At 38.9% G+C, this 17674-nt stretch overlaps 1 protein-coding gene across 2 annotated transcripts in view; it reads right to left on the reverse strand.

Moving 5' to 3' along the window:
• Positions 1-926: 926 nt before the first annotated feature.
• The window catches only part of minar1 (membrane integral NOTCH2 associated receptor 1), a 32370-nt gene continuing 15622 nt past the window's right edge, over positions 927-17674 (reverse strand). Inside the window, exons 3-5 of one of the 2 annotated variants that reach the window (XM_046389818.1) lie at positions 15781-16044; positions 6220-6330; positions 927-1155 (exon numbers count right to left, since the gene is read on the reverse strand). In XM_046389818.1, coding sequence (XP_046245774.1) covers positions 1126-1155; positions 6220-6330; positions 15781-16044 — 405 coding nt within the window. In that variant the 3' untranslated portion in view covers positions 927-1125. Of the gene's footprint in view, positions 1156-4847; positions 6331-15780; positions 16045-17674 lie in introns of those variants that run through there. The other variant, XM_046389737.1, reaches the window with a different exon arrangement.

The following is a 17674-nucleotide window of genomic DNA, read 5'->3' on the forward strand; positions in this document are numbered from 1 at the left end:
GGCGACTTGACAGATCTGTCAGTCAACCTATAATGCTTAATTGATGGGCAATCTATCACAGAAAACTGTTTCCTCTCCTGTCTCACTCATTAGCCTCAGGGTTTAACCTGAACAACCTTGAGGTCTCTGATTATCTCATTATTATGCAAACACACCACACTACAGACAGTATTATTTTGACATATCCCACATTTTGCTCTCCTCAGTATCACTCTATGCAGTGTGTCCCACTTTATGTGTCAGTATTTAGGCTATCAGGAGCATTCAGCTGGCCAAATGTGGATGCGACTGGCCCAGAAAGTTTAACCTAAAATGTAGCTTATTTAAAGATATAGAAGCTGTCATGATTTGGATTAAAGATGATAATGTTGATAGCTAGAAATAGCAACATTTTCTGGTTTAGCTGAAAGATGATGCTAAAAGGGCTGATAGCAGGGCCGTCTTTATTAACCAACAGAAAAGTTGGCTGGATTGGACAAGAGAGGAATCTCTGCAGCCACTTCAATCATAAGTGTCACTTTACTAAGACGAACACGGCCTCGCTATTCATTTAAGTACATTTTATTGCACTGTTAGATACAGTCATTGACGTATATAAAGATGAATGATGCGTCCATTTCTAAGGTCAGTTTGAGATAGATATTGAAGGATAAATATCTGTTAGGAAACTATGCTTGGTATGTTGAAGTTTGTGGATGTGAATTAAAATGAATTAAAAAGCACCCGAGACGGCAGACCAAATAATAAAGATGTTGACAGCAGTATGGAGCATGCACACTAATCTGACTGGATTATTTCCCTATGATATTTTCTTGAGTAATGACCTTACCAATGCTAATGAAATATCTATTTGGTGTAAATATACATAAAAGTGATGAAATGTTCCCAGGTATAAAAAATGAAAGACAGAGACACAGATCCATTAACAGTCAGAACAATACATTTTTATTATAGTAATATTCCAGTTAACACCTGCTCCCACAATGTGCCTCAAACCTGAAATTATTTACAGACTCTTACAGCGTGCTGCAGCTCACATTTTCCTCAACTGAAGGCAGATCCAATGCAGTGGAGAAACACAAACAGTGGCTGTCTGCTTACAGCTGGGCTCACCATCCCTCTTCACTACAGACAGTAGGTGGATAGATTCACAATCTAAAGCAGAAGCATTTATTTATTTCAGTGAGTAAGATTGGGAAACGATGACATTCTATGAATACAAAGTAAAACAGCAACAGGAGGTCCAACGGGCAGTCAGTCAGAGGAGCCTGTTGGGAGAGTATCCATTTCATTTCACACCACAGACTGTTCCTTCACACATTCAGTCCTCCCAACAGGACTAGACTACTGAGGTCTTGCAATGACATCACCGTCAGGTGCCAGACACCATACTAAAGTGCAGAAGCAAAGCAGCCGTGAACCAGTTACTAAACAGATCTGTTTCTCATCTGATCACCTCGTGTTTTAAATGAGAAGACCTTTGGTGATAGAAAAGAAAAATAACAGAAATACATGTGACACATTCGGTCCCTGCTCAGGTCTTGACAGGCTGTATTATATCACTAAATTATATTATATTATATTTTTATCTGTGCCATTTCCTGCACTGGCACAGGAAGTTGGCATTAAGCCATTTTTGTTTTGTGTCCTTAATTATGGATGTACGATCCCTAGTATCCAATAGAAGGGCATTTCTTTACTGATACAGCTGTAGCTGTATTACATTCATAAATCAGAGAATCAGAGATTATGAAGGTTCCCATAGAATGAATGGACTTCAGGTTGACTGATACATACACAGAGCTATGTCGAAACAAGGAAGTAGACATAAAGTATGATGGGCAGTAATGTGGATGTTATTTCTATGGACAGCGGGCATCTTAAAATAGTAGCATATACTATAATGCAACTTTAGCTCAGCACAGCCCTGTCTACAATAGACTGCTGGACTAATAAACTAATTCATAAATACAATGTGTGGCCTCTCATCTGTGGACAAGCCCAGGATGATCCTACACAATCAATGAGGGGCTCATTGTGGCATCATTCTTTTTTTTTCTTTTTTCTTTTTCTTAATTATAGTGGCTTAAGTGACAAAGACGCTGGGCTATCACTGTTCAGCATAATCACACTTGAAAGAGGACCCGTGTGTGAAATTAACCCTCACTGATTCTATTTAGATTATATATAAACTGAGGTTGTGATAGAAACTTCATGAAGAAGCTGTCTCTCTACATATATCTGTTCTTTTATATATAACGTTTTTTTACAAATCCAAATCCACAGTGAACTTCTGATAATAAGCCAGTCGTTAATACCATGAATACTGAGAAGTCTTATGAAGTCTTTTCAACCACGTTCACGTTCATACGTTTTGGTGGTTTTGCTTGAAAGAAGCACATGGAATTTGTGACTGACTGTTCAGCATTCAGCACTGCCAGTATTTACATGCTGGCAGTACTTTGACATACGTGCTACCTGCCTGCCAGTATAGAGGCTGTGATGTCAACTGCAGGACCTCAAGACTGCCCTGACATGTGGTGTACAGGCTGAGGAGGAACTGATCGAAATCAGTAGGGAGAAATAAAATCTACTGTGTGCCACATGAGATGCAGTTTCATCAGCATCCTGGTTGTATCCTGTCACTCAATGATCCCTCTGGAGGTCATAGTTAGTGGTGGTGGTGTTTGACTTGCTCTATTCATTCATGCATTTGTGTACTTGCAGAGAATAATATAAGAACAAATTATACAGAAATTCAAGAAGATACTGAGGTTTCAGTTGGCATAATTGATTATCCTCAAATTATGCTGGAAAAGATAAAAATATGCAATCACAATCAATTACTGTACATCTCTAAGGTTCTGTTAAATTACAGTGGGTTCTATACTGTGTTGATGTTCATCTGTTGCAGTAGAGAAATAGATAAAAAACTCTTTTCATACTGTTTTTTCATACTTTTAAGTATGAAAAGAATGACAAGGACAAGAGGAGACAAGTATCGTTTTAAGGAATGTTTTAGAACAAAAAAAAAAAATTAAATTATGCAAGCATAAGGATGTAAAGTGTTGGATTTTGTATGTGGAATATTGAAATGTAATGTACTAAAAAAAAAAAAAAAAAAAAAAAAGGAGAGGGCTGCAGCTGATACCACTAGATCATTTTGGCATCATTTTGCTGTCTTCATAATTATTATTTTGATGCTGTTGATTTTACTTTGGCGTGTGGCTAAAACCTTTTTGGGAGGTGCCAAGAAAAATCCTGCAGTATATTCTGCCTTCATGTTTTAGTTGTTAGCAACTATCATATTATCTTAAAGATCTGCAGTTTAAACTTTAAGTCCTTGCTTAAATTTCTCTTGATTTAATTTGCTGTTACTTCCCTTGTTTTCAGGACTTTCTTGTGGATGTAACAGTGTAGCTTGGTAGGAGCCTAGCTGTGTAAAGGAAGATGCCATGCCTACTCTTGAGCTGACATGCAGTGTTCTGGTTGGTTGTTTCTGCAGTAGGGCAAAACACCCATCAGTAAGCAAACCAAACCAGACCTACATGAATCACTGAACAAATAAGATATAGATGGTTATTCAGGGGTATGAAACCAGAATTATCTTGATGGACATTTATACATGACTTCATGTTTGTGTACATTTCTGATACATTTGTCAACATACTGTGCATGAGTCAAATACAACAGCAGCACTCTCTGCAAAATGACCACAGAGTTGAATAAACTTATCTTTGATGAACATTCTGCGATTCACAAAGGAAAGATTTATAGCTAAGGCCTCTGTGTTGAGGAGCAGTACATTATAGACAGGGAGGGTGTATAGAGAGGGCAAACTAATCTTAACTGCACTATATGGAGGATAAATTGGTTGGTTTCCAGTTAGACTGGGGTTAAAAGGAGTCTATATGTCCTATATATCTTTTTCATTGTCAACAAATCCCACGGGAAAACTCAAACAATAAATGTATCCTACTTACAAGCACAGTGTGTGTATCAAAACCTGATATACTGTTGTCCAACCCCTGTTAAAACACATTAATGAGCCACACTGGGCAACATGTTCCTTCATTACCATGAAAACACAAAGATTTTGTTCATTTTGACCAAATCAAATATACAGTCAGAGTTGGGTCAGCTATCTTTGATATGTAGTCAGTTACTAAATATAAATTAGATAGTAATTGTTTTAGTCATTGATGTAAACCATTGAAAAATGTCTAATCTGAACACTTTTGGAAAATTTAAGAATTAAAAATTGAAAATATTGCACTTTGTGGATGGATGCAGTGGAAAAATGTATGCAGTCACAAAAACATCAGAAGATATTCTTCCTTCTCTTGGCACAAACCAGTATGTCTGATGCTGTTTCTGTAAGCGATTTGTGTTTAGGTATGAACATTTTTAGTATTTATAGACATTTATGTTGTAAAAACTGAATCAGGTAATCCATTTTTTTCAAATGTAATTTGGGCTGTTTATAGTTTCTTTCCTTTTGTAAGTAAGAAACTGAGATAGATAGATAGATAGATAGATAGATAGATAGATAGATAGATAGATAGATTCTTTATTGATCCTGAGGGAAATTCAAGAAACTATAAGATTACCTATAATCAATTACTGCCCAACCTGCTAGTCTGATGGAATACTCACTGGAGCATTAAATGTGCATCAGTATACCGCTAAAAATAGATTCCTACAAACTGCTTGTTTCTGTTTGAGTAATATTTGCGAAAAACTATGGTAGCCAGTGGTTTTAGGAGATTACTGAGCCTTTTTTTTAACAAAAAAACAAAAGAAACAGAAAACAAAATGAAACCATACTGTATATGTGTGTTTAAAGATTTCCATCTTGAAGCACACAACTTTAAAAAGTTGGAGACCTACCACAACCTGTATAAACGGGAACATTTTGTTGTTTGTTTTGTTGTCTGTTGTTTTTTCATTAGTTCTAAAAACCTAAGCCTAAAAATCAAATATTGATAAACCATACGTAAGGGAGAAATTGTGGCATTGTTGAGGCAAACCATTGCTGCATTTTTGGAGTTCTCCAAAGATACAGCTGTCGGCATCAAGTATTGGGAGAATCAGGCAGCATATTCTTAGGCGGCACAATGAAGCCTAAGTTAAAATAGGGATGCAGAACAACACACTTTTGCAATTTGTTGACAATATGAAACATATAGAATTAAAGCAGCCTTAAGAAAAGGGCTGTTATTCTATATTGAAGCTAAATTAGGGGCTGTGAAATGGACATGGTAAAGGGTGGGCTACTTTAAGGCGTTTAAGGAGATTGCAGCAGTGAAAGGATGGACAAACCCACCCTGAGAGGGAAGCTGTTTAGTTTGTGCTAATGAAAGAAGCTGACCCAATCAATAGTGCTGAGTCCTACAATCCTCCCAGGTGAGCCTCACTAGCTTAGAATGATGCAGAACCCAAAGTATTCAATCAGCAAACGCTTGCAAAGAATAGCACAAATCCACTGTTTGAGGAAAAGGAGCACATGTGTGCTGTTGGCTGCTTATAATTCAGAAAAAGGAGGGCAGCAACATTCAAGTTAACTTCTCAAGTCATTCATTTCAAAGTGAGTAGGCTGACATTATCAATACATTCAGTTTGCAATCATACTATGTTTGTAATCGTACTATACACTTCTATCTAAACTAAAGTCCTTCAGTAGATTTCTAATTAGAAAAATGTGTGTGCACAAATTTCCTTACTTATTGAAGAAGGATAATAAAATAAAGATAAATTTTCACATTCAACCAGATAATTCATCAAAAATAACTTTGATCAAAATACACTGTACAGTAATTATACGAAAAATAAAAATATCATTCGCTGGCTACAATAACAAATCCAATTTTAATTCTGTAATCATCTGCTGCGGTTGTTTAAGACATTTATACCAATGAGCTTCCGACTGTTCCGCACAGGTCGTAACAATACAATGAACTACAACTGTTAAACCCATAGATATACAGTATATATTATGCACTTGCTGAATTTATTTCTATTGTACAAGAGCTGTTCTAATAATTTTATATTGGCGAGAAAGACCACCAAAAGTAAATACTGCATTAAAAACAAAAAATCTTCAACTGACAGAGTCACTCCATCATGGTATTCTCATGTTTTCATGGTGCAAATTGGAACAACGATGACCAGGATAACAGTGCAGGTAGCGGCTGCGATCAGTGCTCCGATCTTACACACCTTAGCCCTCCTGAACTCTGCCTCTTTCCTCTTGAGCAGCGAGTCATAGCCTGGTGTGTAGATGTCCTCCATCCAGTACTCCAGATTGTTAGGGTTGAGGGATTCCTGGTTCTGATGAAACAGAAGCAGCTATATCAGAGAGTAACAGCTGAGTAAGAGGATACACAGTTTTGAGAAAAGCTGCACATTTTAGCATTACAGTGAACCCTCGTTTATCGCGGGGGTTGCGTTCAAAAAATAACCCGCGAAAAGTGAAATCCGCGAAGTAGATATCTTTATTTTTACTATTATTTTACAATGCAATATAGTACTATAGAATGAAACAAAACATCAAAACTTGTTTTCAGGCCTAAAATGTGTTTAAGAAATACAAATATTAACGTTTTTTTTTTTTTTACAAAAACTATGATATAAAACAGGACTGACTGACTCCGCTGCGCTGTAGCGTCTTTTTCCACTGAAGGCTGCGCAGGAGTCTTTCCCCGAGAGAAGAACATCGTTATGGGTAGTTGTCAATATCAACAATATCAACTTTTCACTTCTATACAGTAAAGCCCCGGAGCCAATTAGGATTCAAAGCACAACGCACTGTAAAAAAAAAAAAAGCACGGAAAATATAAGCACTGTAAAAAAAAAAACGCGAAGCAGCGATAAGTGAAGCGCGATATAGCGAGGGTTCACTGTATAGCATTTACATTTCTCAACTAATTGCAGTGAGCTGTTTTTATATTCAAGGGTTTTTGAGCTCTGTCAGTATAAAAAAAACTCAGAGAATAGCAATAGTTAGGCTATAATGACTGGACTGCTAGACACTTAAGAGAAAATGGTGTGGTGGTGACATCATTTGGAGCCAGAGTGTGTGCAGTACTAATTGGGCAGTGGAGCTAAGGTGCTGAGTTTCTGCCCAAACACCTGTCTGACACATTTGACGTTCACATTTGTCAAGCACAGATTTGGCTTGTTTTCCTCTGTAAATAATTGTGGAAGTGCTCCTATAATGTAATTTTATTTAATGTCTATGAAGAAAGTTTAGTGAAATGCTTTGAATATAAGTGTATGCTAATATACTATAAAGTTTCTGTAGTTTTATAAGGTTTCTGCTCATATTCTAACTTCTGTTGACCCTAACTCAAAGCTTCCACCATCTTCACCTACTGTCTTATAAATAGGAGCAGCCAAAGCAGCAATACAAACATCCATGGCCTCAAGTTGTGGTCCCATTTTCTTGAACCACGCTACCGCCACCACCACCACCACCATCACCATCACCACCACCATCTTTAACACCAACATCAACCTGCTTTTACCACTGCATCACAACATCACAACATCCCAACTTTTGTTTCCATTTTTGACCTTACTCACAGTAATGTTGATATGAAGACACCTCTCCCTCCCAGCCCCCATAAAATAAAAACCTAAAAATACAATATGTGCATTTGACATTTGTGTCCAAAGATACACAAAAAAGGAAAAAGATATGCACCGATATGAACATTACAAAAGTATTGATATGTGCTCAGTGACTTTTTCTGTACTCAGAACATATTGTGTGCCTAATTCTCATGGACATGATCAAGGGTCTGACCTGAATTACCTCAAAAACAGAAAATGACAGATGCTTTGAAAGATAAGTAAAGTACCTCAATACCTGGCCACGTTTTCCCACCAAACAAAGAGCAGATGGTGAGCTCTGACTGTGTGCTAATGACAGGAGCCAGTGTGACTGGCCATGAGTGGTCTCTGATACAACCAAGGATAATATGATACTAGATTCTTCCTAATCTCATCTTCTCTCTTCATGTGTACCACTGCACACCAACTTGACTAAAAACCAATGACTGTCCACACTGTCCCTTCGCTGTTCTTGTTGTTTTTGCCTTAATTAGACAGCAGTGAGCTGATGAGGAAAGATATGAGGGACATCATGCAACACACAACAAAGGTTCCCCAAGGGAGTCCATCCCGGCACATTGTCATTACAGCATCAGTGTCTTACACCCCCAAGCCACCAGGACAACTAAAGAGGCTATGGCTGAGGTGCATGATGTCAACTAAACTACACCATTTTCAAGTCAAAGTGGAGTCAACATATTATTTTTTAAGGCTGAGATTGGAGAAACATTGTCTGGAGCCTGTATTTAATGAGAACACAGCTACTGCAAGAGGCTATACCCACAAAAAAACCTGGCTCTGCAACAGAAAGATTGATTTTGTTTTTCCAATCTGCCCCGTAATGGCTTTGCTGAGTACAGTGCAGGAGAGACATTCTTCACTGTAGAGGCTTCCGACTAACAGCATATTGATATTTGAACTGATCCTTTTATATACTGTGAAAGAAAAAGCAGTAGGCAGAGGGACAAACCAGAAACATGTTCCACATTAATATGATGAATTATCAACTGGTGGATAGAACTATGCAGTGTAAAGTTGGGTATAAACTCCCTTCATTTGTCAAACGTTGGGATGCACACAACAAAAGATTATAGATGTTATGATTCATCCACACAAGTCTCTCAAGTCTGCCTGACACAGACAGGCAGATCAATGCAGTGTTGTGTGATGTGGATAATAAACCAGGGACAGTATTAAAAGCTGTGTTATTTGTCAGCTGTGGATGAACTAAGAGTTATTCAGTGTATTTTTTTTTCTTTTTATTTAAAGTTAATTTTGGGAGATGGACGGGTGTGTATAGTAGAAGTAAAGTGTACACTGCCACCCCTCTTGGTGACAGGCCTCCAGCTGGCATTACAGTTCCTAAATAATGTATTATCCATCTATCCATAATATAAATTGGAGCCTCTCCCAACTGACATTGGTACAGAGGTGAGGCCATAGCAAATTAGGTTGCTGTAGGAGACTGATGGTTTACTTTCTATCTGTCTGATGTCCTACCAGTGGTGTCACGTTCTGTTGCTGCCCCACTTTCTGATTTGCAATGACAGTATACTTTTATATGAAAATATTGCTTGGCGCAGCTTTAATTTTTCTACATTTATATTCTAGACCGGCTTGCTCCAGGAATTGTCCGTTCTGTCCTTGATTCTCAGTTTGTTGTCCTCACAAGGCAAGGGATTTGGTGTGTTTCTACAACACAGATTGTCTTTGGATGGCCAGTCTTGCCTCAGGTAAATGAGCTGGATTTTGGTTGCTGAGCTTTATTTACACTCAGTGAAGGACATGTGGTCCAGTGTGTGGACACTGGCAGTATAGTTGGTGAACAGAGCCTGTGTGCCAGTGCAGGTTGATTTGGAGAAACTTGTTACTGGTAGTGGCAGCACAGATGTTAAATGCAAAGTGAAGAGTTTGTAATTACTTGTGTTTCAACCACTGGGGGCAGCAAACATGACTTGAGTATAAAAGTACAGCAGAAAAAGAACAACTGGTGTGTTGGTTTAGAGTACAGCAAAAGTGGTCTGAAAAGATTCATTTTGGACAATGCTATGCTTCCAACTTTGTGGTAACAGTTTGTTGAATGCCCTTTTCTATTCCAGCATGACTGTGTCTCAGTGCACAAAGCAAAGTCCATAAAGACCTGGTTGGATGAGTTTGGTGTGGAAGAACTAGACTGGCCCACACAGAGTCCTGACCTCAACCCCATCAAACACCTTTGGAGATTGTGAGCCAGGCCTTTTCATCCAACATCAGTGTCTGACCTCACAGTTGCTATTCTACAAGAATGTGCAACCTTCCCAGAAGAGCTGTTATAGCTGCAACTCCATATTAATGTCTATGTATTTAGAATGCAGTGTCATTAAAATCTCTGTTGGCATAATGGACAGGTATCCCAATACTTTTGTACACATAGTGTATGTGTGGGTATGCAGTTTGAGTCCCATGCAGCTCCGCCTGTAACATTTTCTCTATACATCTTCATGTGCTGTCTGCAATAACTTGCTTCTTCCTCTTTTAGCATATTTTGCCTCTCCTCCCTCTGTGTGAGAAGAAACAAGAGAAGAATGGTATCTTTGAGTTTGGCCTCTTGGGTGTATGTGTCTGTATTCTCTCCTTGTAAGGAAGGTTCTATAGTCGAGGACTTTCTCTTATGGAAATACCAAACCAGTTCGAGAGCTACTCAGTCTGCAAGTCAACCTGAGAGAGTACACAGTCACAAATTTGTAAGAGCAAAATTAGATTTTTGCACAGGGGAGGATGGAGATGTGAGCAGGTGAAGTGAGCAGCAAGAGGAGCTGAGTGACTAGATTTGAGCCAATCAAAAGTATCCTCATGCTTGTAAAGATCAAAGCTTCAGAGAGTGTCACCATTTCAGTTTGACCTGGAAATGAAAGGCCAAAATAAAAATGTGACAGCGGCGTTTTTTTTTTTTTAACCAGCAGTGGAGAGTTGGTGTATTTTAAATTGATGAAAACTTTCATTTCTTTCTTTTCTATTTGTATAATTTAACAAAAAAGATTAATTAGTTCCATCAGAAGATAAACATTTATGATGAGCCTCATTGTCACTACTGACTGGGATGTGCTGACGCAGGATCAGAAAGTATACAGTGATTGTCTTAATATTTGTTGTTGTATTTGTGTGTAATGTATTTGTTGTTGTTCTTCATGTTTGTTCTGTCTGTGTTTTCCTGTTCTTTCTGTCATTGCTTTTTTTTTTTCTTTTTTTTTCACATTAGTGTATCTGGTTCAGCGTGGGGTGGAGCAGGGTGGAGCAGACCAGATTGCCTACCAGCAGCGTACTGGCACACCTGATCCTCATCTGTCTCCTCTGCAGATACTTAAGGCTGGTTTTCCCTCTCCATCGTCACCAGATTATGCTGTCTACTGTTCTGGTATGCAGTCAGACTCTTGTGGTATTCTCTGTTACTCATGTCTTTTTGAACCAAGTCATTGTTTTTTCTCTCTGCCTAGGTTCACCGATCTGTCTCTGCCCGTCCTGATCCTACGTTAGAATCACCTTTTTGTAGTGGATTCCCTTTTTCGCCCTTTCCGGGTTGTTTTTTGCTGACTCCCTGTTGGTGAAAAGAACTATACCTCTAGTAAAGACTCATTTGAACTTTTTTTCTGAGTTGCATTCGTCTGCTCATTGGTGGTTCATTCTAGCAAATCGTAACAGATTCATTACAGAGATTAGAAGCTCTGTGTTCACTGCTTTCATCCCCCTTTAAACACAGAGCTCTTCCCATCATCAAGATGTCAGGATGCACTGACAGTTTGGAAATCATGTGTTGCATCATTAGTTTTCCTCAGAAAACACGTATTATTGTCTGAGACATTCAAAGTTTCAAATATATTTCAAATACAGGAGCACATGATGTGACTTAACTTCTTCTTGTTTTCTCTGCACAATAATACAGGCTTTTACTTGTCACCACCATTATCCATACAATAACTGTCCAGCTTGAACCACCACTGTAGTGGCATCAATAAAATGAAAGCAGTACATTTTTGGATGTTGTATTTTTGATGTCTGTCATTATTTTTAAAGTTTAATTCACTTAGACTTGACTGGTTTACATAAAAAAATAATTGTGAACAGTCTCTTGCATTTTTCATTTTCATATTGTGACATAAAGGTGATCCTGGTTTCTGGGTAAAACAACGAATTTAACCTGAACAATCTGCATCGCATCATTGGTCATCACAGCCACACATCTGCTTGTGCGGCAATTAAAAATGCAGAGCTGCAGGCGACGCTTTTGCCAGACTCGTTAAATAGAAGATGACACGCAGTCATCACCCATGGTTACCCAGTGTTTCGGCTGGAGACAAATGAAGATCGGTCTGACAGCCTTGAGGGAGCTACAAGCAGAGAGAGTTTTGCAAGCACTACACACATGGTGGTATGCAGTAGAGCCTGTGTAGAATAATTAAAGACAGATTTAATGTGTACATGAGCTTGGTGGTTTCTGTGGTTATTTGGAGCAGTTTGCACAAAATGTCACCAGTGGATCTGGCACGTGTAACAGCGGTTTGACAGTGTGTAAAATCACAATAAGAAACTGTAGGTGGAACAGAAACCTGCTGCCTTCAGTTGACGGTGAAGAGAGTCAGCAGAGTAAAGGAAAGGCAGTGTAGGCTACTAGCTTTTGTGGATGCTGTTAAGAAACTCCCACTAATTTCTGCCTGGGGGTTTTAAAATGAAAGTAGAAAGATGAACAAATATGGATAAAGAAGCTTGTATGATCTCAGAACGGTTTGACTGACTACTCGCATAGTCAGGTTTACTCAGCTTGTATGAAACACTGGTACTGACCAAAGTAATTGCACTGATTTGAGAACACAGTGATCTTTCTAAAAAGAAATAAAAAAGGAAAAAAAAGATGGGCCAAGAAATGTGAATCAGATGATCAGATAGCCTCATATTTCTTTAGTCTATGTTGCAGAGGTATTGGTGACGTCGAGATTTTCCAAGATCTCTGCTTCTAACTTGGAGATTACATTTTATTTTTTATTTTTTTATTTTTTTTACATTTACAGTATTTGTTGATATTCTGCCAAAGCTGCACTGCATCTGCATGTCTTTTCTCTACCATCCAGTCGCACTTATGAGTCTCTCAAAAAGTTACAATCTTCATTTGAATTATTTTAACCCGCTTCACATTACATTGAAGGTTGTCCATAAATGCTTCATATTTATATATTTATACATATTAATATTTCTACGGATTACATTGCCTTGTGTTTTCTATGGCTGGACTCAGACCATTCCAAAATCAAGCATATATTAACCACTATGTTGATATGTTTATTAATTTAACGTTTTCAACATGGCACCAGGATATAATGATGGCTGAGATCTAACTGGCCAGTTGTCTTACTTTAATCTCCAAACCTCATTGAATAAAATGGGCAGACAATTGGTTTTCTCATTGGCCGTTAAGACTAAGCCAGCTATTACATGTGGTAATGAATAGAAAAGTCGTGTCCTGTCAGAGTTATGGAGCTCTATTTAAATAAGTTTAAATTTACCTGAAGATGAAGCCAAATTACAATAGTTTAGCATTAGGTTCATGAGGAAGTTTAGCATAATGTAGCTGCAATGTCCATCACACTGGTCACACACAAGGTCTGGTGAAGTCAAATGGTCTACTAGCTTACATTACATGCTGTTACATGGCTCCATTCTAATCGTGTCAATGCAACAGCCAGCACAAATGAGACAAACATAGGTTAATGATTAAAAGTAAGCATTAGTCAGCTGACTGTTGTGGGTGTGTTCATAAATTCAGTCAGAGTATCATCTGAACTGTCGTAAAGAAATTCACTTTAGTTTAGTTCACTCTGTGTGGGCCAGTCAAGTTCTTCCACACCAAACCTTGTGCACTGGGACACAGTCATGCTGGAATAGAAAAGGGCCTTCAACAAACTGTTGTCACAAAGTTGGAAGCATAGCATTGTCCAAAATGTCTTGGTATGCCCCTAAAGTCCCTTCTTCTAGTGCAAGGGGCTGAGCCCAACCCCTGAGAAACAGCCCCATAAAGAGGTGTGTCTATAAAGTCTGACGTTTCATTTTATTTTTGTGAAGGGTCACTGGTGGATGCATCAGTGCATTGTACTTACTTTAATTTAACATCAGTTCAATGTCAAGTTTTTAATTTTTGCTAGATAATGCTGGATAGCTTAATGAATAGTAATGCATCATATTTTATTTGCTACATTCTGAGTAGAATTAGTGAAACTCTGTCCAGAGTACTCTGACCTTGCAGCTGCCAAACAAACCCACTCCTCCTTCTGCTATTGCTGGTCCAAGTCAAAGACAAGACCAAAGCCCCTTCACAATGGCTGCCAGGGGCAATTCATTTCTATACAGTACATACAAGGAGGGGAAACCGCAATGTTAATTTTATTCTTATTGTTTGTTTCTGTTTTTCTCTTAAAAGATATCAAAACAAACTGACAAGTGAGTACCCATAAAGTACCGGATCAATAAGCAGTGTCTGTAAAAGTAGCAGTACCATTAAATCTTCGTCCCCAAGCAGTGCAAAGTGCAAAAGAGCTGAGTGGAGTGCATCGTGAATCAGAGGGTGTGGTGATTAACACATGCACTCTCAGCTGGTCTCATGGCTCTGACACACCTCTGTCAACCACACACTACAGATGAAGACCTGGCTTCTCCAGGAAATCGTGTTTCTGGACGGTGAATACAAAGCACCACAAATGTGTAGCCAGAGGCAGATGGTGTGGGTTTTTAATAGTTAATTAGTCCACTGATGGCTGCAGGGATTTAATGAATGAATGAGAAGCTTTTCATACAGCATTAAGCAGCTGTGGACAACAGACACTGTAAGAATAATTCATATTCATTTAGAGATAAAAGCAGACTGATTTACTGATGTTCCAGCTTTAACCACATTAAACCACATTGATTTCAATGCATCTGCTGGCTGGAGAATATTCAATTAAATCAATTAAACACAGCAATAATGTCGCTTTCTTATAGCTGCTAATGCGATGCATATGTTTGAAATGCTATACTATAAATAGTTAATATTTTTATTTAATTTGATATCAAATATGGGTGAAAGCAGATAGAAAGGCCTCCATTTTGACAGTAAGTGAAAGCTCTTCTAAAGCCATTAAAGGAACCTGGAAGGGCATTTGATGAGGCATTCATAGGGCTTAGATTTGTCTCAGCTATAGCCAGAAGCTTGTCAGGGAGAGGAATTGATTTCTGACTCTCCTCTGACTGTGAAGGCCAAGCACAGACCATCGATAACATGCCTGTGTCAAAGCTTAAAAGAGTCCATACAGACACACGTGTGAAGCGAGTAGCCCTGTATCTGTGAAGCCCTGCACACGTGACAGTCAGTACTGGCAAGAAGGTTTATGTTCGTGTGTGTAGGCATGTGGAAAAACAATACAGTGGGAAACTGAAATCTCAGCCGGTGAAACCAAATAACTGCTGTTGACTTTGCCTTGATAAACCTTAAATTAAATAAAAGTCAAACCATGTTTTCATTTTTCAGTCCATCACGGCTCTTCAGTCATCATCACACAACCAGTTTCGGTTACTGAGCCGCCTCACACAGACTTCTAGAAACTGAAGTCAAAAGTAACTGGGCATGCCATTTTTATCTTGAGGATTAAAAGCCTTGCAGTGTCTCTGAGAGGTGATGAAACAATGTGAAGCCTAAAAGAGCACGCCCCACTGCCTCTTTCAGCTGACGTCTCCATATTTTGAGCAACAACAAAGCACATTGATGGATTGGAGACGTTCTGTAAGACTGCATGTCTGCTGTGAGGTCAGATGAATTCTTGCTCTCAGTGACACCACTAATACACTTGTTGTTTCCTGGTGGCAGGTTTACGCAGTGTGTGGGATAAGCCAGCTGTGTAATTTTACGGGTCAGCACTCAAAGGTCTGCAGCATCTTGTTACATAGTTTATATGTAATTGACTACAGTTGGCTTCAGATTTCTACTATTTTTCTACATCTCCTGAAGGCTCAGCACCTTCTCATAATCAGTCTCAATAAGAGAAGAGAACAAGGGTGCACCATAACAGTCATAGGTAGGTGGTGTTTAAAATACACACAAAGATGCCTGGCACCTACATGTATGTTTAGTTCATTCTCTGTGTGATTATACTGACAGTCACGTACCTGCAGGTCCAGAGCTGTGAGCTGCTTTCCCTTCTCTCCTGAGTTGCGTTTATACTCCTCAATGGTCCAGGATGGCTGGCCACGCTTGGCATCTGACAGGCTTGTGAGTCTCAGGTCGGTGTACAGTGGGCTGCCTTTCACATGAGCTTTAATAGAGGGGGTGAAGGGGTGTGGTGAGAAAACCTGTTCGATCAGGTAAGACTCCTTTGGTGGTTTAGGAGGTCGGTGGGCCTGGGGGAGCTCGTATTGACGCTCTCGCTCTGCCTGGAAAGGGGGAGAGTGTTAGAGAATAGGTCATTAAGGACATGTTAACCAGTTCACCTTCTTCCAACCTGTGAGCCTCTCCTTTACAATGCAACGGTTTGCTTTATTTTAGGCCAACAAGATCCATCCGGATAAATCAGGACCTGTGTCTGAGACACTTTATACTTAATAACTCTCAGCCACTATAAGAAGTTCTTCATAGGACAAGGAGTGCAGGATGCATTACATAGCAGACAGTTTATTTTTAAATTTTTAATATCACCAGGCTGCTGATGTAAATGCCTGGGGAGCGACAGTAAATTGTTACAGTGCAGATTTGTGAGGCAGTCTGCAATCTGGCTTGCTATGACAAACATATGAAGAATGTATTGACATGCAGCACCGTTTTAAAAGTGTTAATGTTGAAGACAACGTGCTGTCTGCAAGTTGTATGTGTGATGAGGAATCCATTTTCAGGAAGAAGACCATCAAAAAGAGATGGAAATTTTCGTTCGTGTGTGAAGCTGATCACTTGTGAAAGCGTCCAGTTCACATGACATATTCAATGTAAAAATTTCCAATGCTGAAATTTTAGTCCACATGTGACAATATTCAAATCATATGAGACATTGTGACTTTCACTTATTTTGTAAAGAAGACTTCAAGTTGATCAGACTCATAACGTGTATGTGGCCAGGCATTTCATAGTTTTCACCTTTTGGCTGTTAATTATTTCACCACCATCTTGCTGAACTGGATCATATTTCTTGTGAAACATTTCCAGTTATTGGAATTTTTATATCTTGTACCAGCTCATGGCAAATTCGACAACAGAAGAAGAAACAGATAATAATAATAAACCAGCACAAGCTCAGTAGGCCTCAACCCACTTAGGAATTGAACCCTCATAAAGAACAACGCATTCCTGAAAACAAAGTATTGACTGCATTGATCCTAGAGCATAAAATACAAGCCACTGTGAGAAACATCTGTCTCCAGGCTCAATAAAGTTGATACACAATATAGACAAAAGTATTGGGGCACCTGACCATTACACCAACAGGGACTTGAAATGACATTTTAAATACATAGACAGCTTTGCAGCTAGTGTGTTTCTATGGGAATTATGCCCATTCATGCAGCAGAGCATGTAGGAGGTCAGGCACTGATGTTGGGCAAAAAGGTGATCCCAAAAGGTGTTTGATGGGGTTGAGGTCATGACTCTGTGTGGGCCAGTGTGTCTGTGTGTGTGTGTGTTTTTATTAAGCAGGAAAGCTAAAGTGGCTCTCAGGTAGCAGTCAGCAGACTGTGTTAGCTGAAAGGGTGTACAGTGCAGTTTTCAGAGAAACTACAGTATTCTGACAAAGCAGAACACTGATGACTCATGCACACTGATTTTGTCAACATGAAAACTATCCTTGGTGACCATTCTCACACCAATCAGTCGTATCTGTAAGTAGCCGGAGACAATCCTAGCACATTCACAGTAATTCATTCCATTAAAAGGGAAAAATAAACAAGAAGTATTTGCTGGTTTTAAGATTGAAACTACTAAACTTATCACAGGGTCATTTTTTACCCGGGTTGACCTTAGTAGTCACATAGCACACCACCAGCTGGAGGATCACTAAACAGGAAAACATTTATTAGA

This window comes from Scatophagus argus, chromosome 1 (genome assembly GCF_020382885.2).
Source record: "Scatophagus argus isolate fScaArg1 chromosome 1, fScaArg1.pri, whole genome shotgun sequence".
NCBI lineage: Eukaryota > Metazoa > Chordata > Actinopteri > Scatophagidae > Scatophagus > Scatophagus argus.